At 43.6% G+C, this 18237-nt stretch overlaps 1 protein-coding gene across 1 annotated transcript in view; it reads right to left on the bottom strand.

Moving 5' to 3' along the window:
- Window positions 1-13476: 13476 nt before the first annotated feature.
- GRIN2C (glutamate ionotropic receptor NMDA type subunit 2C) overlaps window positions 13477-18237 on the bottom strand; it is a 306773-nt gene continuing 302012 nt past the window's right edge. Inside the window, exons 12-13 of the mRNA XM_077459635.1 lie at window positions 17328-17560; window positions 13477-15047 (exon numbers count right to left, since the gene is read on the bottom strand). Of these exons, the coding sequence (XP_077315761.1) occupies window positions 14007-15047; window positions 17328-17560 (1274 nt within the window). The 3' untranslated portion in view covers window positions 13477-14006. The remainder of the gene's footprint in view (window positions 15048-17327; window positions 17561-18237) is intronic.

Raw genomic sequence — 18237 nt, 5'->3', positions numbered from 1 at the left:
CCCCCCAGTGCTCTCCTCCACCACCACACTCTCCTGCACCCCCCAGTGCTCTCCTCCACCACCACACTCTCCTGCCCCCCCCCCAGTGCTCTCCTCCACCACCACACTCTCCTGCCCCCCCCCCCAGTGCTCTCCTCCACCACCACACTCTCCTGCCCCCCCAGTGCTCTCCTCCACCACCACACTCTCCTGCCCCCCAGTGCTCTCCTCCACCACCACACTCTCCTGCCCCCCCCCAGTGCTCTCCTCCACCAATGCACTCTCCTGCCCCCCCCAGTGCTCTCCTCCACCACCACACTTTCCTGCCCCCCCAGTGCTCTCCTCCACCACCACACTCTCCTGCCCCCCCTAGTGCTCTCCTCCACCACCACACTCTCCTGCCCCCCCCTAGTGCTCTCCTCCACTACCACACTCTTCTGCCCCCCCCCCCCCCAGTGCTCTCCACCACCACACTCTCCTGCCTCCCCCTCTCTCCACCACACTCTCCTGCCCCCTCACAGTTTTCTCCTCCCCTGTTCTTGCTGCCCCCCCCCCCAACTCTCCAGCTCTCCCCATCCTTCTCTAGCCACCATCCCAGTGCTCCCCCCCTGTCCCCCCCAGTGCTCTCCCCCCTGTTCCCCCCTGCCCAGTGCTCTCCACTCCCCCCTGTGCTCCCCCGTCCTACCCCCACAGCACTCTCCGCTCCCCCCAGTCCTCTCCCCTCCGTGCTCTCCCCCCTGTTCCCCCCCCCAGTGCTCTCCACTCCCTCCAGTGCTCTCCCCCCTGTTCTTTCTTCCCCCTCTTCTTTCCACTCCCCCCAGTGCTTCCCCCTCCCCCCAGTGCTCTTCAGCTCTCCCCATCACTCTCCAGCCCCCAACCCAGTGCTCTCCAGCCCCCCATTCTCCCCACCCCTGTTCTTTCTGCCCCCCTGGTGCTCTCCAGCCCCCCCCCCCGTGCTTTCCACCTCTGTTCTTTTTGGCTCCCCCCAGCACTCTCCACTCCCCACCCCTGTACTCTCCAACTCCCACCCAGTGCTCTCCACTTCCCCAGGACCAGAGGACAGGCTGACTGGGGTCGGAAAATGAGGATGGCTGAAGGTGCAGGTGGCCAGGGACCACTCCATCTCACAGCAGAGAACAGACCCTGCCTGCTGCTGCCCATCATGGATATCCTGCTGGCATGCAAGGTACCGTACCAAGCATCAACAACACACCTTCCCACAGACAGGGACTGCACACTGGGAAATGGGGCACAGGAGGGGCTGCAATGATGGGCACAGTAAAGCTGCATTTGATGGACACAGTGAGGCTGCATTTGATGGACACAGTGAGGCTGCATTTAGTGGGCGCAGTGAGGCTGCTCTTGGTGGGCACAGTGAGGCTGCATTTGATGGGCACTGGTGAGGCTGCATTGAGCTCTTGCATCAAGTCTGCAGTCTCTATCCATCTCCTGTAGCATGTCTGCAGTCTCTGAGGGAGTCTGGAGAGGAGTCAAGAGTGGGAGCACCGCTGGGATGGGGGTCATGGCAAAAGTCAGACTTGTGTGGACTGTGGACAGGAGACCATAGGATAAAACCAGACCCACCAAGCTGGAGCCGACTGACTGAGCCCTGGACAGTGCACCTGAGAGGAGGTCAGTGAAAGCACTGCCAGGCCAGTCGGGGGGGGGGGGGGGGGTCACTGATGTAAGGGGGGAGTGAATACAATAATGTAAGGGGCACTGATATAAAGGGTTTCCTCCTTATATTAGTAACCCACCCCCCTTACCTTCGAGTATTCTTTCTGCAGAAGGTGGTTCCCCCCCCACGTTCTGAGTTCCTGGGGTCCCCCTTGATGATTGATCCCTTACCACTATTAACTGGTAAAATGTATGGTTTTCCCTTTCATGAACAAGAAAATAATGACGTTATGCTGTTGGGCTGGTATAATAATGCTGTGAGGCTGGTATGAAGTTTTTTCCAGGGCTGGTTTTTGAAAGCATGGGCGTCCACAATGTTACTCAGGTGGCTGCGTACCATGCCCATATAGCATAAAGAATGTACATCTTTTTACATTGCAATACATCTGTTTTTGCCATATTTTTATCTTGATGAAAACAGCCTATACAGTGACAGTATGAGATCAAAATATGGCCACAACAGATGTATTGCAATGTAAAAAGATGTACATTCTCTAGGCTATATGGGCATGGAACACAGCCGCCAGAGTAACTTCCAATACAAAGTGAAGATTAATTATCTGTTATATAACACATATGTATTACCAGTGGAAAGATTTTCATGAGATTGTCGAAAAGGGGCGGAGCATGAGTGGCCTTAAAATGATGCCCCACCTTGGAAAAAGTTCTGCGGATGCCCATGTACACACCCCTAAAAGTATGGTCCAGGGGAAACACTGCTTCCTGATCCCCAGTCAGGAAACTCCATAGGTCTATATTCTGTGGTGTTATTTATTATTAATATTAGTATTTGAGATTTAAAGTGGAACTATAACCATGTTCGCTACAGTGATGCAGTGTTCTCCAGCTGTCTCACCACCACTGTAATCATCTCCCCAGCTTTTCCAGGTTTGGGATTATTGGCCATGGGAATTGGCCAGGCTAGGGTAATGTATTGCGCATGTCCATTCACATGGGAGTTAAAATGGTTCTAAATGCTCAAGGTTTTTTACCTTCATGCATTCTACGCAGAAGGGTAAAAAAACCTGTGTGCAGCAGCCCCCCAATACTCACCTGAGCCCCATCACGTTCTAACTAGGTGCATGAGGGCCTCTGCTTTTTGGGGACTCTCCCTTGGCCGAGAAAGCAGCAGGAGCCATTGGCTGTCAATTACAGCCAGTGAGAAGAGAGGATACAGGGCCAAGGCACAGCTTTGTGTGTGAATGGACATGCAGAGCAGCAGCTTAAGCGTGAGCTTGCTTGGGTGCCCCCATTGCAAGCTGCTTGCACTGGATGCACTCAGCAGGAGGGAGGGGCCAGGAGCACCAGTGGGGGACACAAGAAGAGGAGGATCGGGGCTACTCTGTGCAAAACCACTGCACAGAGCAGGTTACTATGACATGTTTGTTATTGAACAAAAATGCTTTTAATATCACTTTAATTCATCCCAGCACCTAGCAGATGCCAGGATTGTACATTGAGCTGTGCAGACAGGAAACACTAGTATGTCTCTTCTGACATAAAAGATTATGTCTAGTCAACAACAAAAAAAGTGTGCTTTATTTCTATTATCACCTAACGTTCTTTAACCATTTGTCTACCAGGCCATTTATTAACAGCAGCTGATAGAATGAGATTTTAAACACATATAAACATATTCCAGGTTGCTATTTGTTCACCCAGCGATGGGCTTTGTGATGAACTTGATTTGGGTGACTGTAAAGCTGTCTAATCACTTCTACACCCTGCCAAATGTATTGCCAACCCCCTTCCCCTCGGACTGCTCCTGTCATACAGTATATCCCAGGCTCTACTGTGTATTATGCCACTTCTGGATTCAGCTCTCACTTTTCCTTCTCAAGCGGGGTGCTGCAGCACCCTGGAATGCTATCTGAGGTCATCGGGGGTGTCAGAGCATCCTGGTTGAGAAATGCATTCAGATCAGGCCATTTTTTGCTATTCAGCATTATGCTACTTTAACCTGCAATTGCGCGATCATGTACGTCAATAAAATTTATATCATTTTTTTTTTACACAAATAGAGCTTTCTTTTGGTGGTGAAGAGGATATCACCACTCCAGGCAGGTCAAACAAAGGTAAAAAAGACTCTCATCCAGTTTAGAAGCGCAGGTGCCAGCAATGCATTTACTGTAGCAATTAGAAACAGGAAGAAGTTCTGGACGGCCGCACTCCAAAAAAGTTTTTGCCTTTTATTTGAAAATTGTAAACAAAAATACAAGCCAGAGCAGGAAAGGACAAGAGCTGAGCTTTCACACTTAAATACAGTGCTTAGTCATAGCTAATATTCACAGAAATGAATTCAGTATAAATACCTTTTCATTGTAGACCATGTGATCAGAAAATTTACTTAATTGATCAATTAACCAATTAGACTTAATTGGTCACCTGAAATCTCCATGCATTTTGTATAACACAACACAACTGTGATTATAGAGTGTGCCCATAAAGAATATCTATGTGCATATGCGTCAAAATAAAAAATTAAAAGCTTATTAACCAGTTCCCGACCAGCGCATGCCGATGTACGTCGGCAGAATGGCGCGGGCAGGCATATTGGTGTACAGGTACGTCCAATCTTCAATGCCGCCCTGCCATTTCTACATTCTGCCTAGCAACTAGTGACACTGATCTCTGCTCCATGTGATTGGAGCAGAGATCAGTGTTCACTAAATGAAAGCCCAGCCCCCCACAGTTAGTAACACACCACTAGGAACACTTAACCCCTACACTGCCACCCACTGGTTAACCCCTTCACTGCCAGTGTCATTTACACAGGAATCACTGCATATAGCAGTGATTGCTGTATAAATGACAATGGTCCCAAAAATGTGTCAAAAATGTCCGACGTGTCCGCCATAATGTCGCAGTCACAATAAAAATTGCTGATCGCCACCATCACTAGTAAAAAAAAAAAATTATTAATAAAAATGCCATAAACTATCGCCTATTTTGTAAACGCTATAACTTTTGCGCAAACAAATCAATAATCGCTTATTGCGATTTTTTTTTACCAAAAATATGTAGAAGAATACGTATCGGCCTAAACTGAGGGAAAAAAATTTTTATATATATTTTTGGGTGATATTTATTATAACAAAAAATAAAAAATAATGTGTTTTTTTTCAAAATTGTCGCTCTATTTTTGTTTATATATTTTTTTTCCCCTTCAGCCTGTGCGCTCAGCAATACCACGGAAACCGCATTCTGGTAAAATAACATACTGGATCATTTTATATTTCAATTGCAACACTGACCATTGCATTTATAGTAAACGTGAGGTTACATCCAAAAGTTTGAGTTGCTACCAGAACAGGAATATAGATACAATCTTCCAATGGGGACATTTGTTCCTTTGATAACTGTCTATGAAGGGATTTCCCTCACATTGGAAAGATATCTTCTCACTTGTTGAGTCTACAGGACAGGAAGTGAAGGGAAATATTGTTTTATTATCTATGTCTCATTGAGAATTACAGTGGTTGTAACCCTCCTCTACTCTTTCCAAAATTAGATTAGATATACTTTAACATACTAGCTTTTTATATTTGTATACTAGATAATCCATGCATTTCTATGCTAGATGCACTATTTCAGTTGAAAGTACAATAAAGACCACTATTGTTTTTTTGTTTTGGATAAGGTAGTTGTGACAGACCCAACTAGAACAGGGGACAGACCCAACTGGGACAGGGGACAGGAGACAGACCCAACTGGGACAGGTGACAGGAGACAGACCCAACTGGGACAGGAGACAGACTCAACTGGGATAGGGGACAGACCCAACTGGGACAGAAGACAGGGGACAGACCCAACTGGGACAGGAGACAGCGGACAGACCCAACTGGGAGGAGACAGAGGACAGACCCAACTGGGACAGGAGACAGACCCAACTGGGACAGGTGACAGGGGACAGACCCAACTGGGACAGGGGACAGACCCAACTGGGACAGAAGACAGGGGACAGACCCAAATGGGACAGGGGACAGACCCAACTGGGACAGGGGGCAGGAGACAGACCCAACTGGGATGGTGGACAGACCAAACTGGGACAGGGGATTTTGGATGGGACTAGGGGCTAGTCTCCTACCCACTGATTATGGCCCAGTCAGAGCATGGGAAAGAGCTCAGTTCAGCCTCTGATCCCATGGAGAGCGCAAATCATCCTCTAATAATAGACCGCTGATCTGGCCCGGCATCCTCAGCTCAGCAGGGGGGCCAGGGCAGCCTCACAGATGATCGTGCGACGGTGGGGGAAGTTACAAGCACCAATCTTCCTATGTGGCTTTCAATGAAGCAGCTGATAGCCACAGGAGGTTGTCAGCTGCTTCACTGAAAGACGATCGAAGCTTGCAACTCCCCTCACTGCCGGACCGATCATCCCCGACTGCCCATCAAACGTCCCTTAATCTCTGGCCCCCCGTGACCTCCTCCGGCTCCCCGGGTCCTCCTCCCGTCTCCCTTGGCCCAATGGAGAGCAGAGGAAGGAGTCGGTAAATATGTAATTTACCAGCTCCTTCCTTTTCTGAATGAACACTGACTCTGTCCATTCATAACTGTGTTTACGATACTTCAGGAGCCTTTGTCTCTTCTTCATTCATCTTCAGTGCAGATTAGGCTGCTGAGAAAGGGACTGGGGAATCTCTGTCCTCAGTCCTTTTCTCTGTCTCAAAGGGGAGATGTCAGAGGTCTCACCAAAGCCCCCCCCCCCCCCCCCCACATGACTAATATAAAAAAGAAGGAATTGTAACAAATAAATATAAAAAAATGTAATTGTAAAAATAAATAAAAAACCTGACACCATCCACTACCCCCCCCCCCCCCACAAAAAAAAGACAGCATCGTAAAAGAAAAAAATAACAAAAAAATTAAAATAATAAAAATAATTAAAAATAATTGTGAATAAAAAGAAATTAAATTGTAAAAAAGAAAAATTTGTAAAAATTTTTTATAAAATTTATAAAAAAAATACTGACACTGTCCACTGCTCTACTGACACAGTCCAGCCATAACCGTCCATTTTTTTAAGGCAGGGGAGGGGCCAGGGATGGGGTTGAGGGTGGGGTTGAAGGGGGCCCTGTCAGTTAGGCCCATGATTTCTATTAGAGGCCCTGGATGGACCACAACATGGTGAACGCTGAGAGCGAAGCTTGGATTAATTATTTGAATAAGGACAATAAAGCTTCCCTTCTGGAGTGGATAGAAAGGTGTAATATTAATCTTGTGCTGGTTAATAGAAGGAATATGGTGGCCCTCCTGCAGAGTGCAGGTTGGGTTGGAATGGCTCCTTTACTTGGAACAAAAATTATTATCAACAATATCTTTCAAGAAATCTTTTAAAAAGTGCAATTCATTTATCTTTAGACTGCTGGAACATTGCATATTGCCCTGTACACACGGTCGGACATTCCGACCACAAAATCCGTTGGATTTTTTCCAACGGTTTTGTCCGAAACCTGTGTTGCATACACACGGTCGCAAAAAGTTGTTGGAAAATCTGATCGTTCTGATCGAGGTGACGTACAACACGTACGTCGGGACTATAAACGGGCCAGTAGCTAATAGCTTTTGTCTCTTCGTTTATTCTGTGCATGCGTAGCACTTTGTCCGTCGGAATCTACACACGATCAGAATTTATGCGATCGGATTTTGTTGTCGGAAAATTTTAGATCCTGCTCTCAAACTTTGTGTGTCGGAAAATCCGACAGAAAAAGTCTGATAGCGCCCACACACTATCGGATTTTCCGACAACATAATCCGATCAGACTTTTTCCATCGGAATTTCCGACCGTGTGTACAGGGCATAAGATTTGTCTCATAGACTATTGTAGACTGTTTCTGGACAGTCTGGGATCCCTGATTATTCAAAGCATTGTCTAGGTGTGAATTGCTAATTGAGTCACCTATTGTTTCTATCTGTTGGCTAATTTGGCTAACTCTTGGAGGTTCCTACATGATGGGATTAGCCTTGTGTCAACTCTAACTCATTATTTAACCATTGTGTGATGTTTTGGGTAATATTTGGTTTTATTGTTGTGGTTACTGACCTACTTTTGAAGTGCATAAAAAAACTGTATTTTTGTTCAATAAACAGTCATTCCTTTTGGTTCTTATCCCAACATCATCTCTGTGTACTATGCTTGGGGTAAAAGGGCTGGTATTAGTGCTTGGTCTGCTGGAAGGATGACGATCAGGAAGCACTGTTTGGTGGAAGCACCCAAGCCAAAGGTGCCAAGGGTCCGTCACAGTAGTAAGTGGTTAAAATCCCCACGTGGATTTTTTCTTATAGCTGTGTGTAGCCTATTGCAGTGATTTCTCTTGCTTTCCTATACATGAGACACAACAGGACATAATAGTAAATCTCTCCAAAGTTCCAAAGGGGAAATACCCTCTTAGAAAGCTAAAAACGCCCTCTTTATTCCTCTAAAATATTCCATTCATTTCCTGCTGACAATGGTCACCGAGATAAATACAGAGGGTACATCTCTCCAATGGGAACACGGAAGAAATTAAAAACCAAAAAGTGTTTCCACATTTTTTTGTTCTATTCAGAACTACAATAAAATGGAAAAAATTGTGATAAATACTTACTGTCATTTTCCTTTCCTGTTTCCTGTCCATGGCAGCATGCCAGTGATAGAGGTCCTCCTCCAACCCCACCACAGGACCAGTGAGTAGCATAAAAAAGAAACAACAAGGACCGCTGATATTCTCTGTGTTTGCAAATGTTTGCATACCAAGGATGGGGGCGCGTATGCTGCTATAGGTAGGAACCAGGAAAGGTATTATAGTAAGTATTTGATAAAATTTGCTGTTTTCCTAGTGAAAATATGGCAGCAAAAATATTTATTGAGAGTAGCAAGGGGTTAATTACCATAAGTAAGAAATATACAAATAAATATTATATATTGTTTCTAAGGTAATTTACTATATTTTCAAAAACTGTACTGCGGTGGTGCGACACCGTACCCAAATAAAATTGACATCCTTTTTTTCCCACAAACAGAACTTTCTTTTGGTGGTAATTGATCACCTGTTTTTATGTTTTGCTCTATAAACAAAAAAAGAGCGACAATTGTGAAAAAAAACAATATTTTTTACTTTTTGCTATAATAAATATCCCAAAAATATATATTTCTTCATCAGTTTAGGCCAATATGTATTCTTTTACATATTTTTGGTAAAAAAAAAAAAAAAAATCGCAGTAAGCGTATATTGATTGGTTTGCACAAAAGTTATAACGTTTAGGAAATAGGGGATAGATTTGTGGCTTTTTTTTTACTAGTAATGGCGGCGATCTGCGATTTTTAGCGGGACCGCAACATTGCGGAGGACAGATTGGACACTTTTGACACTTTTTTGGGACCATTGACATTAATATGGTCCCAAAAAAAATATTATACATGAAATAAAAAAATCTATAAAAATGCATCGATTACTGTGTATATGTCAGTGGCAGGGCAGAGGTTAACACTAGGGGCGATCAAGGGGTTAAATGTGTTCACTGCTAGGTGCTTCTAACTGTGGGGGGATGGGACTGACTGGTGGAGGAGAGAGATCGCCGTTTCTAATCACTAGGAATGGCATATCTGTCTCTCCTCCACTGTCAGAACTTGGATCTGTCTGTTTACATTGACAGATCCCCATTCTGGATCTCTTTCACACAATCGTGGGTGGCCGGCGGACACAGCGGGCACTGGCCACGCGCATGAGGTCCCCCGCCGTGGCATGCGTGCCTGCTACGGCGATTCGCGGCAAGGAGCCGACCTGCCACAGTATGACCACTGTGTATACTGTACATCCACATATGTGACTCTATAGTCATGTGGACTGCAAAAAAAGTATAGGAAAAAAAGGAGGAAATTGAAAGCATAAAAGGGAACTCAAATTGGGACATGCACAGTAGATGACAACAGCTGGTCTACACAATCAAGGATGCAGTGGGGGTCACAGAGAAAATGGGAGGGACAGAAGAAGGCAGGATCAACCAGGTATATTTCACTTTACTCAAGATGAATGCTGTAGTGACTTTGTGAGTATGAACACTCTACTATATAGCATATAATAAGAGTTTTCTATAGCCTGGGTTTAAAGGCACTTTCATTTTAAGTATATAACGCTGAAGAGTTTTTTGAAGTTGTGAAGTTGAACTTTAGAACAAGCAAATATTGTCATAATACAAGAGTAATGTGTGTTCTTACTTGAATCTTGGTGAGCTTTGTGTATTTCTTCGAGATCTGCGCAGTAATCAAATGTGAAACTTTCCCCTTGTGCAGGACCTTCTTGTAATAAAGACCATCACTGATGCTGTCTCTCCTTGTGCAGGGTGACTGGTCTTGTTCCCACCTCCTTCTGTAGTTTTCTGCAGGCATCTTGTAGTGGGTGGGGCCTGCTTGGTCCCTCCCACAGCTTGGCTTTCCACACAGACTTTGTGCAGCACAATGATGATATTACTGCTATGTTTACAAGGCATTATCTAGTTGTAAAGGCATTTAGTGCACACAAATTGGATTCAAGTATGTCCAAGTATGTAAGTGTTAGCCCCTGTACACACGGTCAGAGATTTCGACAACCAAATCCGTCGGATTTTGTCCGTTGGATTTTGTCCGTCGGATTTTGTCCGTCGGATCTTGTCCGTCGGATCTTGTCCAAAACTGTTGCATACACACGGTCGGACGAAGTTGTCGAAAAATCCGATCATTCAGAACATGATGACGTAATTTCATTAGGATGGGACTACATTCAGGCTAGTAGCCAATAGCTTTGATGTAGGAATTTGATCTGAGCATGCGTGGCACTTGGTCCGATCAAAATTCTCTACACATGATCGGAGTATGTCCGATCGAACCAGTTGGTCGGCAAATATTTCCAATAAGTTGGAAAATTGGGTCCGACGGATATTCCGACGGAATCAGTCCGATGCATACCACACACAGTTGGATTATCCGACAACACGGTCCGATAGGACACATTCCGACGGATTCTCCGACCGTGTGTACAAGGGCTAAGTATTAAGGAATCTACAGTGCATCCGGAAAGTATTCACAGCGCTTCACTTTTTCCACATTTTGTTGTGTTACAGCCTTATTCCAAAATGGACTAAATTCTACTTAAATTATTTTCCTCAAAATTCTACAAACAATATACCATAATGACAACGTGAAAGAAGTTTGTTTTTAATTTTTAATACATTTGCAAAGATTTCAAACAACAAAAAAATCCTATGTACATAAGTATTCATAGCCTTTGCTCAATACTTTGTTGAAAAACCTTTGGCACCACTTACAGCCTCAAGTCTTTTTGAGTATGATGCTACAAGCTTGGCACACCTATTTTTGGGCAGTTTTTCCAATTCTTATTTGCAGGACCCCTCAAGCTCCCTCAGGTTGGATGTGGACTGTCGGTGCACAGCCATTTTCAGATCTCTCCAGAGATGTTCAATCGGGTTCAAGTCTGGGCTCTGGCTGGGCCACTCAAGGACAAGATAAACCTTTGCCCTAGTCTGAGGTCCAGAGCTCTCTGGCGCCGGTTTTCATTAAGGATGTCTCTGTCCATGGCTGCATTCATCTTTCCCTCGAACCTGACCAGTCTTCCAGTTCCTGCCACTGAAAAACATCCCCACAGCATGATGCTGCCAGCACCATGCTTCACTGTAAGGATGGTATTGGCCAGGTGATGAGTGGTACCTGGTTTCCTCCAGACATGCTGCTTGCCATTCAGGCCAAAGAGTTCCACCTTTGCTTCATCAGACCAGAGAATTTTGTTTCTCGTGGTCTGAGAATCCTTCAGGTGCCTTTTGGCAAACTCCAGGCGGATATCATGTGCCTTTTACTGAGGAGTGGCTTCCGTCTGGCCACTCTACCATATAGGCCTGATTTGTGGAGTGTTGCAGATATGGTTGTTCCTCTGGAAGGTTCTCCTCTCTGCACAGAGAAACGCTGGAGCTCTGTAAGCCTGACCATCGGGTTCTTGGTCACCTTCCTGACTAAGGCCCTTCTCCCACGATCATAGTTTGGCCAGGCGGACTGCTCTAGGAAGAGTCCTGGTGGTTCCAAACTTCTGTCAATTATGGATGATGGAGGCCACTGAGCTCATTGAGACCTTTAAAGCTGCAGAAATATTTCTGTACTCTTCCCCAGATCTGGGCCTCATTGCAATTCTTTCGGTCTCGGTGGTCTACAGACAATTCCGTGTACTTCTTGGCTTGGTTTGTGCTCTGATATGCACTGTTAACTGTGGGACCTTATAAAAACAGGCGTGTGCCTTTCCAAATTATGTCCAATCAACTGAATTTACCACAGGTGGATTCCAATCAAGTTGTGAAAACATCTCAAGGATGATCAGTGGAAACAGGATGCACCTAAGCTTAAAGCGGAGGTCCACCCTAAAATGGACCTCCGCTCATCGGAATCCCCCCCCCTCCGGCGCCACAATCGGCACCTTTCAGGGGGGAGGGGGGTGCAGTTACCTGGATAATCCAGGTAACTGCACCCACTTCCGGGCTAGCTCTCTGCGGAACGGGGCGTACGTTCCGCAAGCGCCCGCCCCCTTCAGCAAGTGCCCCGCTGCCTGCTGGGAAACACACAGCTCCCAGAGGCAGCGGGGACCGTCCGGATTGCGCCGCGCGGCTCGCGCATGCGCAGTAGGGAACCGGGAAATGAAGCCGAAAGGCTCCATTTCCTGATTCCCATACCCAAGATGGCGGCGGGAGCCGGCAGCCGAGCGAGCGATCGGCTTCGGGTGCCGACATCGCGGGCGCGCTGGACAGGTAAGTGTCACTATTTAAAAGTCAGCAGCTGCAGTATTTGTAGCTGCTGGCTTTTAAAAAAAAAAAAAAAAACGCGGAGTCCCGGTGGACTCCCGCTTTAATCTTGAGTGTCATGCCAAAGGCTGTGAATACTTATGTACATGTGATTTTTTTTGTTTTTAATTTTTTTCATAAATTTGCAAAGATTTCAAACAAACTTCTTTCACGTGGTCATTATGGGGTAGAATTTTGAGGAAATAATGAATTTAATTAATTTTGGAATAAGGCTGTAACATAACAAAACATGGAAAAAGTGAAGCACTGTGAATACTTTCTGGATGCACTGTATATGAATGAAAGTTTTTGTGCCTTGAAATTAGCTTTAAATAGGTTTTAATATTATGTCCCCTTTTCAGCCTGTGACTGTAAAGTGAAAGAAGAAGAAGTAGAGTAACGAGCTCATTGTTTTTTTTTCACTCTGCTCTCTCTTGTCGGTATGTTCCTTGCACTGAAGAACAACTGATTGACTCCTTGTGCTGCATCTCCCTTAGCTCTGCTGTACAGGAACTGCAAAAGGCTTAAACTAAGTCAAAAGTCAGGTACTTACATTGCTTATATTAAAACATACATTTATTTAGGGATATACTAATGATCACAGAGCTGAATTTATCTGTATATTTTATATCCATCTGGAGGTCGGTTTATAATAATCTCATCCAACAACATCAAATACCATATAATGTATATGGTGGTTTTGTGAGCAGTAGAGTAGAGCAGTGTGAGTTCTAAAACTGGAATAATTATACGATGGCAGTTGGGTATTAGGTAACTGCCAAATAGTCTATTTCACACAACATAGACATACAACAATAGCTTCTTCACGCATCACTTCAAGCACATGTAACCCATTAAGGCCCAGATATCGCACAATCACAGGTATCAGAAGATAATTATCCAATGTTCATGGATACATTTCCACACCAGACAATTTGCTGCATTCTTACGAAACGACATAAAAATACGTATACACATTATTTGTACAATAATAAGGAATACTCAATGACATGAAGGCATTTTATTTAGGGCAGGCATTTTGTAAACATTACTGGATAAAACCAGAATATTGTGTATTTTTGTGATCTCCTATGTGCAGTTCTCAGGTCATTGCATTGAGTTATTGCTGCTAAACTATCAGATGAAACACAAAATCATCTCAGTAAAATATATTTTTTGTGGACAAGCAGGACCCGGGGGCAACCTAAAAAAAAAAAAACAGACAAAAAAAAAAAACACTGCATATTTCAAAAACACACTGGGGTGAATGCAGGGGAATACATATAGTTTAATATTTGAAAACATATTGGATAGAATATACCACTTTGTAAATAGCATTAATACATCTTTAATAGGCAAATTTGATAAGTGACAGGGTATCAATGTTGAAATTATATCAATACCATTGATAATGTTGCTTAATTTTTTTGAACAGATATACAGTGTTTGTGCCACCTGTACCTGAGCTTCAGCAGCATCCATTATTGCATCCATTAAAACTGGTAAAGTCCTTATTGCCATTTTTCATAAGAACACCCATTTTATTCCAGTTTTACACTTCTGATTCCCTGCTAATTCTCTTCCATGTTTCAGTTGGATGATGTGTTCTTGATCTTTCAGTTGGAAATGTCCCTAAAGGAAAAGGAGTAGGCTTCCTTCTACTTCTTGTCTTGCTGTGACAAACAGTTCTCCCTACAGATGCTACGCTGTAAGCAGTATGATGGTCTCTGTGGCTTAGCGTGGCTGGCTTGGCACATGTAGAGATTGGGCTAGCAAAGCACGCTTCCTGTTGGGAGGGTTTACAGTGAACTGGGCTAAGCCATTTTCTCCCTTTTTGTTCAAAAGGAGGACTACTGCTGCATACAAAGCATACTTGATTGCTATGAGGGAGGGAACAGTACGATGGGCACCCACAGTGTTGGTGTAGCCTCCAGTCTTTTTTGTTAAATGAATCATATAGCAAGATATGTCGTCTTGGTTGGCTGGGGATAGGGGAATGACACCAAGAACTACAGTGAGGAACTGCTGTTGTGGATGTAGCAGGCGCTCTTTCCAATAGTTCCCATCTCTTGCATGCCAAAAGAGGGGATGTTTCACAGTTTCCACTTGCAGCACCAGGCTCTGTTCTCCGGACACTTTCATTAAGGGTAGTGATAGCCATTGGTGGCATAGTATCTGGACTAAGACAAGTATTTATAATTGAAGGCTTGGGATCTGTTTCTTCTCTTGGTGAGCATGGAACTTGGGTTGTTCGGAGAGTAGGAGAAACAAGGGATATATTGTTCGAGGGGGCTACAGTTACTATCGGTTTTGAAGTGACAGCATAATGAGGGGATGAATTGGCCTGTGATTGTTGCTGTGGACCCTGCACAGAGAAGACAGCTTGCAAACTCTCACTTCTTTGTCTCCAAGTACGTAGTGCATGTGATGCAGTCTCCAGGGACCCACCAACAGCAGAGGAGGAAACAAGATCCTTGGCCGTCTGCAGAACCCTTAAAACATTGACGGGTACCGGAGTTCCTGTTACATCAGGCTCAGGACAAGCGGGGCCATGAGATGGACTCTGAACACCTCGAAAACAACTATATATACCCTAAGAAACAAACAAAAAAAAACAGATAATGAGAATTATGTTGAATGAATTATTTTTGCTACCCAAAGCCACCCAGAACTAATATGTCAGTTTACAGTCAGCACTGAACACAACTAATTTTTTTTTTCATTTAAAGTACCTTTTTTAATGCAAACACTCTGAAACTGAAAGTTAAAAGTGCATGCATGCATACCTTGCAATCTGTGCTTTGTTTTGCTTTATCAATATTTTATGCTATCAATATGCCATATGGTATAGTTTGTGGGAGGGATGAAACATTGTGACACTGCCCCAAATAATCCACTATGGCTCAAAATTGATTTTAGGGACTCTTTAAAGTGGTTGTAAATCCACTAACAAAACAAAAACAAAAAACTGCAAAGGCATAATGAGCTAGTATGCATAGCATTATGAAATACTTACCTTAGATCGAAACCCTCGCAGCGGTACTTCCGGGTATCGAAGGCTCCGGTACTGTGATTGGCCAGAGCTGCGATAACCTCACTCCTGCGCATGCTTGCAGGAGTGGCCGGTAATGGCACACTAGCTGAAGCAACTGCACGAATGTGCCATTGCTTTAGTGCACATGTGTCGATGATGTCGGCACATGCTGATACAGGGGATATCTCCTAAATAGTGCAGGTTTAGGAAATATCTGGGGTAGTTACAGGTAAGCCTTATTATAGGTTTACCTGTAGCAAAAAGTGGTTCTAAAGGGTTTACAACCACTTTAATGACTAGAATAATCCACTGGATTGGTGTAAGGCCAATGTGGTGTCTACGTGTATATTTAAAAAGGGATCAAAGTCTTTACCAAGTAACAATAGACCTGTTAGTTTAACTTCCATAGTTGTGAAGATACTGGAGAGTAGGGATGAGCGAACACCCCCCGGTTCGGTGTTCAAAGGGGTGAATAAGGTTCAGGAGAGCAGTATTTTCAATATGAAGCCAAGATCAAGACCATGGGAACATAACCTCAAACTAACTGGAGGAAAGTTCAAAACTAATCTTCGAAAGTATTATTTTACAGAAAAAGTAGTTGATGCTTGGAAAAGGATAGGTACTGAGTCAGTCAACAGAAAGTGGATTCAAACATGCTTGGGACAAACATAAATCTATTCTCAGACAAAGAAGGTAACCAAAAAAAAACATACTGTATATATATTTTTAAAAAAGCGTCAGGCTCAATCGACCACTTGGTCTTTTTTTTTCGTCACTTTTTTAAGTTTTTATGTTATACAAAGGTTGCACAGATTGGGATACACTGCTTCTACTGGGGCATTAGCAAAAAACGGAGGACTTGGTGAGTCCTGATGGAGTGGGTTATGGTTATAGGGGGATGCCCAGATGGTATGTCCTCAAAAGCTTTGTCAATGTCCAATCACCTGAAGTTACCAGCCTATAACCCAGGGTCTATGAATATCAAAGCTGTGTCCTATACTCTACAATTGGGGATGCAATTCCAGCTTTGCATGCAATATTTTGAACTTACAATTTCAGAAAAAAAATTCTGCATTTAAAAAATGTAATTTCTACTAACATGTTTTCTACAGTATCTTGTGACTCTGCCTCTTCCACAAAGTTGTGAAAAGTTTTTTCTCTATCAAGACCAGGATCTGATCCCACGACCTCTGCTGTGTCTGGCAGTAGCTCTCCTTACGGAGCCACCTGAGATGTTGGACAGCATCTTGTCTAGACCCTTATATAATCTTGTACCTTGTTTCAGTGAACCTTGAACACCTTGTTCCTTCAACACGTTTGCTATTTAAGCCATGCCTTTGAACTTCCTTTTTGCCAGATTACTGTGCTCGTTCCAGCCGATATCTTGCTCCTTTGTGTACTTGCAGCTGTTCTTATCTCCACTACTACTCGTTACCGACCTCTGGTTTGTTCCTCGACTGTATTTAATAATTCAGCTATGCTTGTAAATTTCAACCTGAGCTACTACGCACTGTGGTCAGCCGATATCTTGCTCCTTTGTGTACTTGCAACTGTTCTTATCTCCACTACTACTCGTTACCGACCTCTGGTTTGTTCCTCGACTGTATTTAATAATTCAGCTATGCTTGTAAATTTCAACCTGAGCTACTACGCACTGTGGTCAGCAGACTTTGTTCAACCACATGGGAACTACAACAATATTTTATAAAATTTTGTTGAAATTGTGCTGAACATAATAAATAAAAAGAGAATATACTGTATGTATACAAAAACACTGTACATTAAAAAAAAACATAAAAATACCTTCTTTGAAAACTGTTCAATTTTTTTCAGGCTTACCCGACTGATTCCAAGCAGGCTCTGCTCCACACAAGGTCTGGGTACACAGTGTCTCATCCTCCAGTACACAAGGTGTTCCCATGAGAAGACCAACAGGCTTAAACCCATAGCAACCAACAGCATGTAGAAGACTCCAGCCATGTTATCAATGTCCAGTTTACTGCTTACAGCTTCATTCTTCTCATTCTGACATATCCCAGATAACCACACTGTCTCCAGTCTCTGAGTTTCACCTTATACAAAACATTCATACATTTGTTAGAAATGGATCAAACTCAAGCAGTTTTATGTTGTAGTTTAGAGAAATGCAATACAAAACCCCATGGGCAACCCCGGGGAAAAATTCTCCCAGACTCTTAGAGGCAGTCAAATCAATTTCCCAGGTTAAATATCTAAAACACTATACTCTACATCCGTAGATACCATTAATACTAAGAAAAGCATTCAGTTTATTTTTAGATTATGTTATTGATTTTGACATTACCATTTAATGTAATAGGGCATTCCACATGTGAACCACAGCTAAATCATTCTTACCATAACTCCTTCCTATACTCCATGCATAGATAATTGCCCCTTTCAATAAAAATGAAAGTGTAAATAACCGTTTCACCACCAGAACCATTTATTTTTTTCCATTTTGTGCACACATACAAAAATGCACATGTGCAGGGAAATGCACTTCAAACCCCAACATATTATATATAACCTCCAAATATTATATATTTTCTGAAAGCAGAGACCCTGTAGAAAAAATGGCAGTATGTGCAGTTTTTTACATCATACAATATTTGCACTACTGTTCATCAGATCAACATTTTCTGTAAAATACACTCAATTAAATTTTAGCTGCATGCAAACACAGCCTGAGTACATGTAAAAGTGATTTTATAACCCTTTCATGACTAAG

The sequence above is a fragment of the Lithobates pipiens genome, unplaced genomic scaffold (assembly GCF_037356315.1).
Source record: "Lithobates pipiens isolate NorthernLeopardFrog02 unplaced genomic scaffold, aLitPip1_a1.2 Scaffold_28, whole genome shotgun sequence".
Classification (NCBI taxonomy): domain Eukaryota; kingdom Metazoa; phylum Chordata; class Amphibia; order Anura; family Ranidae; genus Lithobates; species Lithobates pipiens.
The sequence above is the reverse complement of the archived record's forward strand: the minus strand, read 5'-3'. Positions and strand labels throughout refer to the sequence as shown.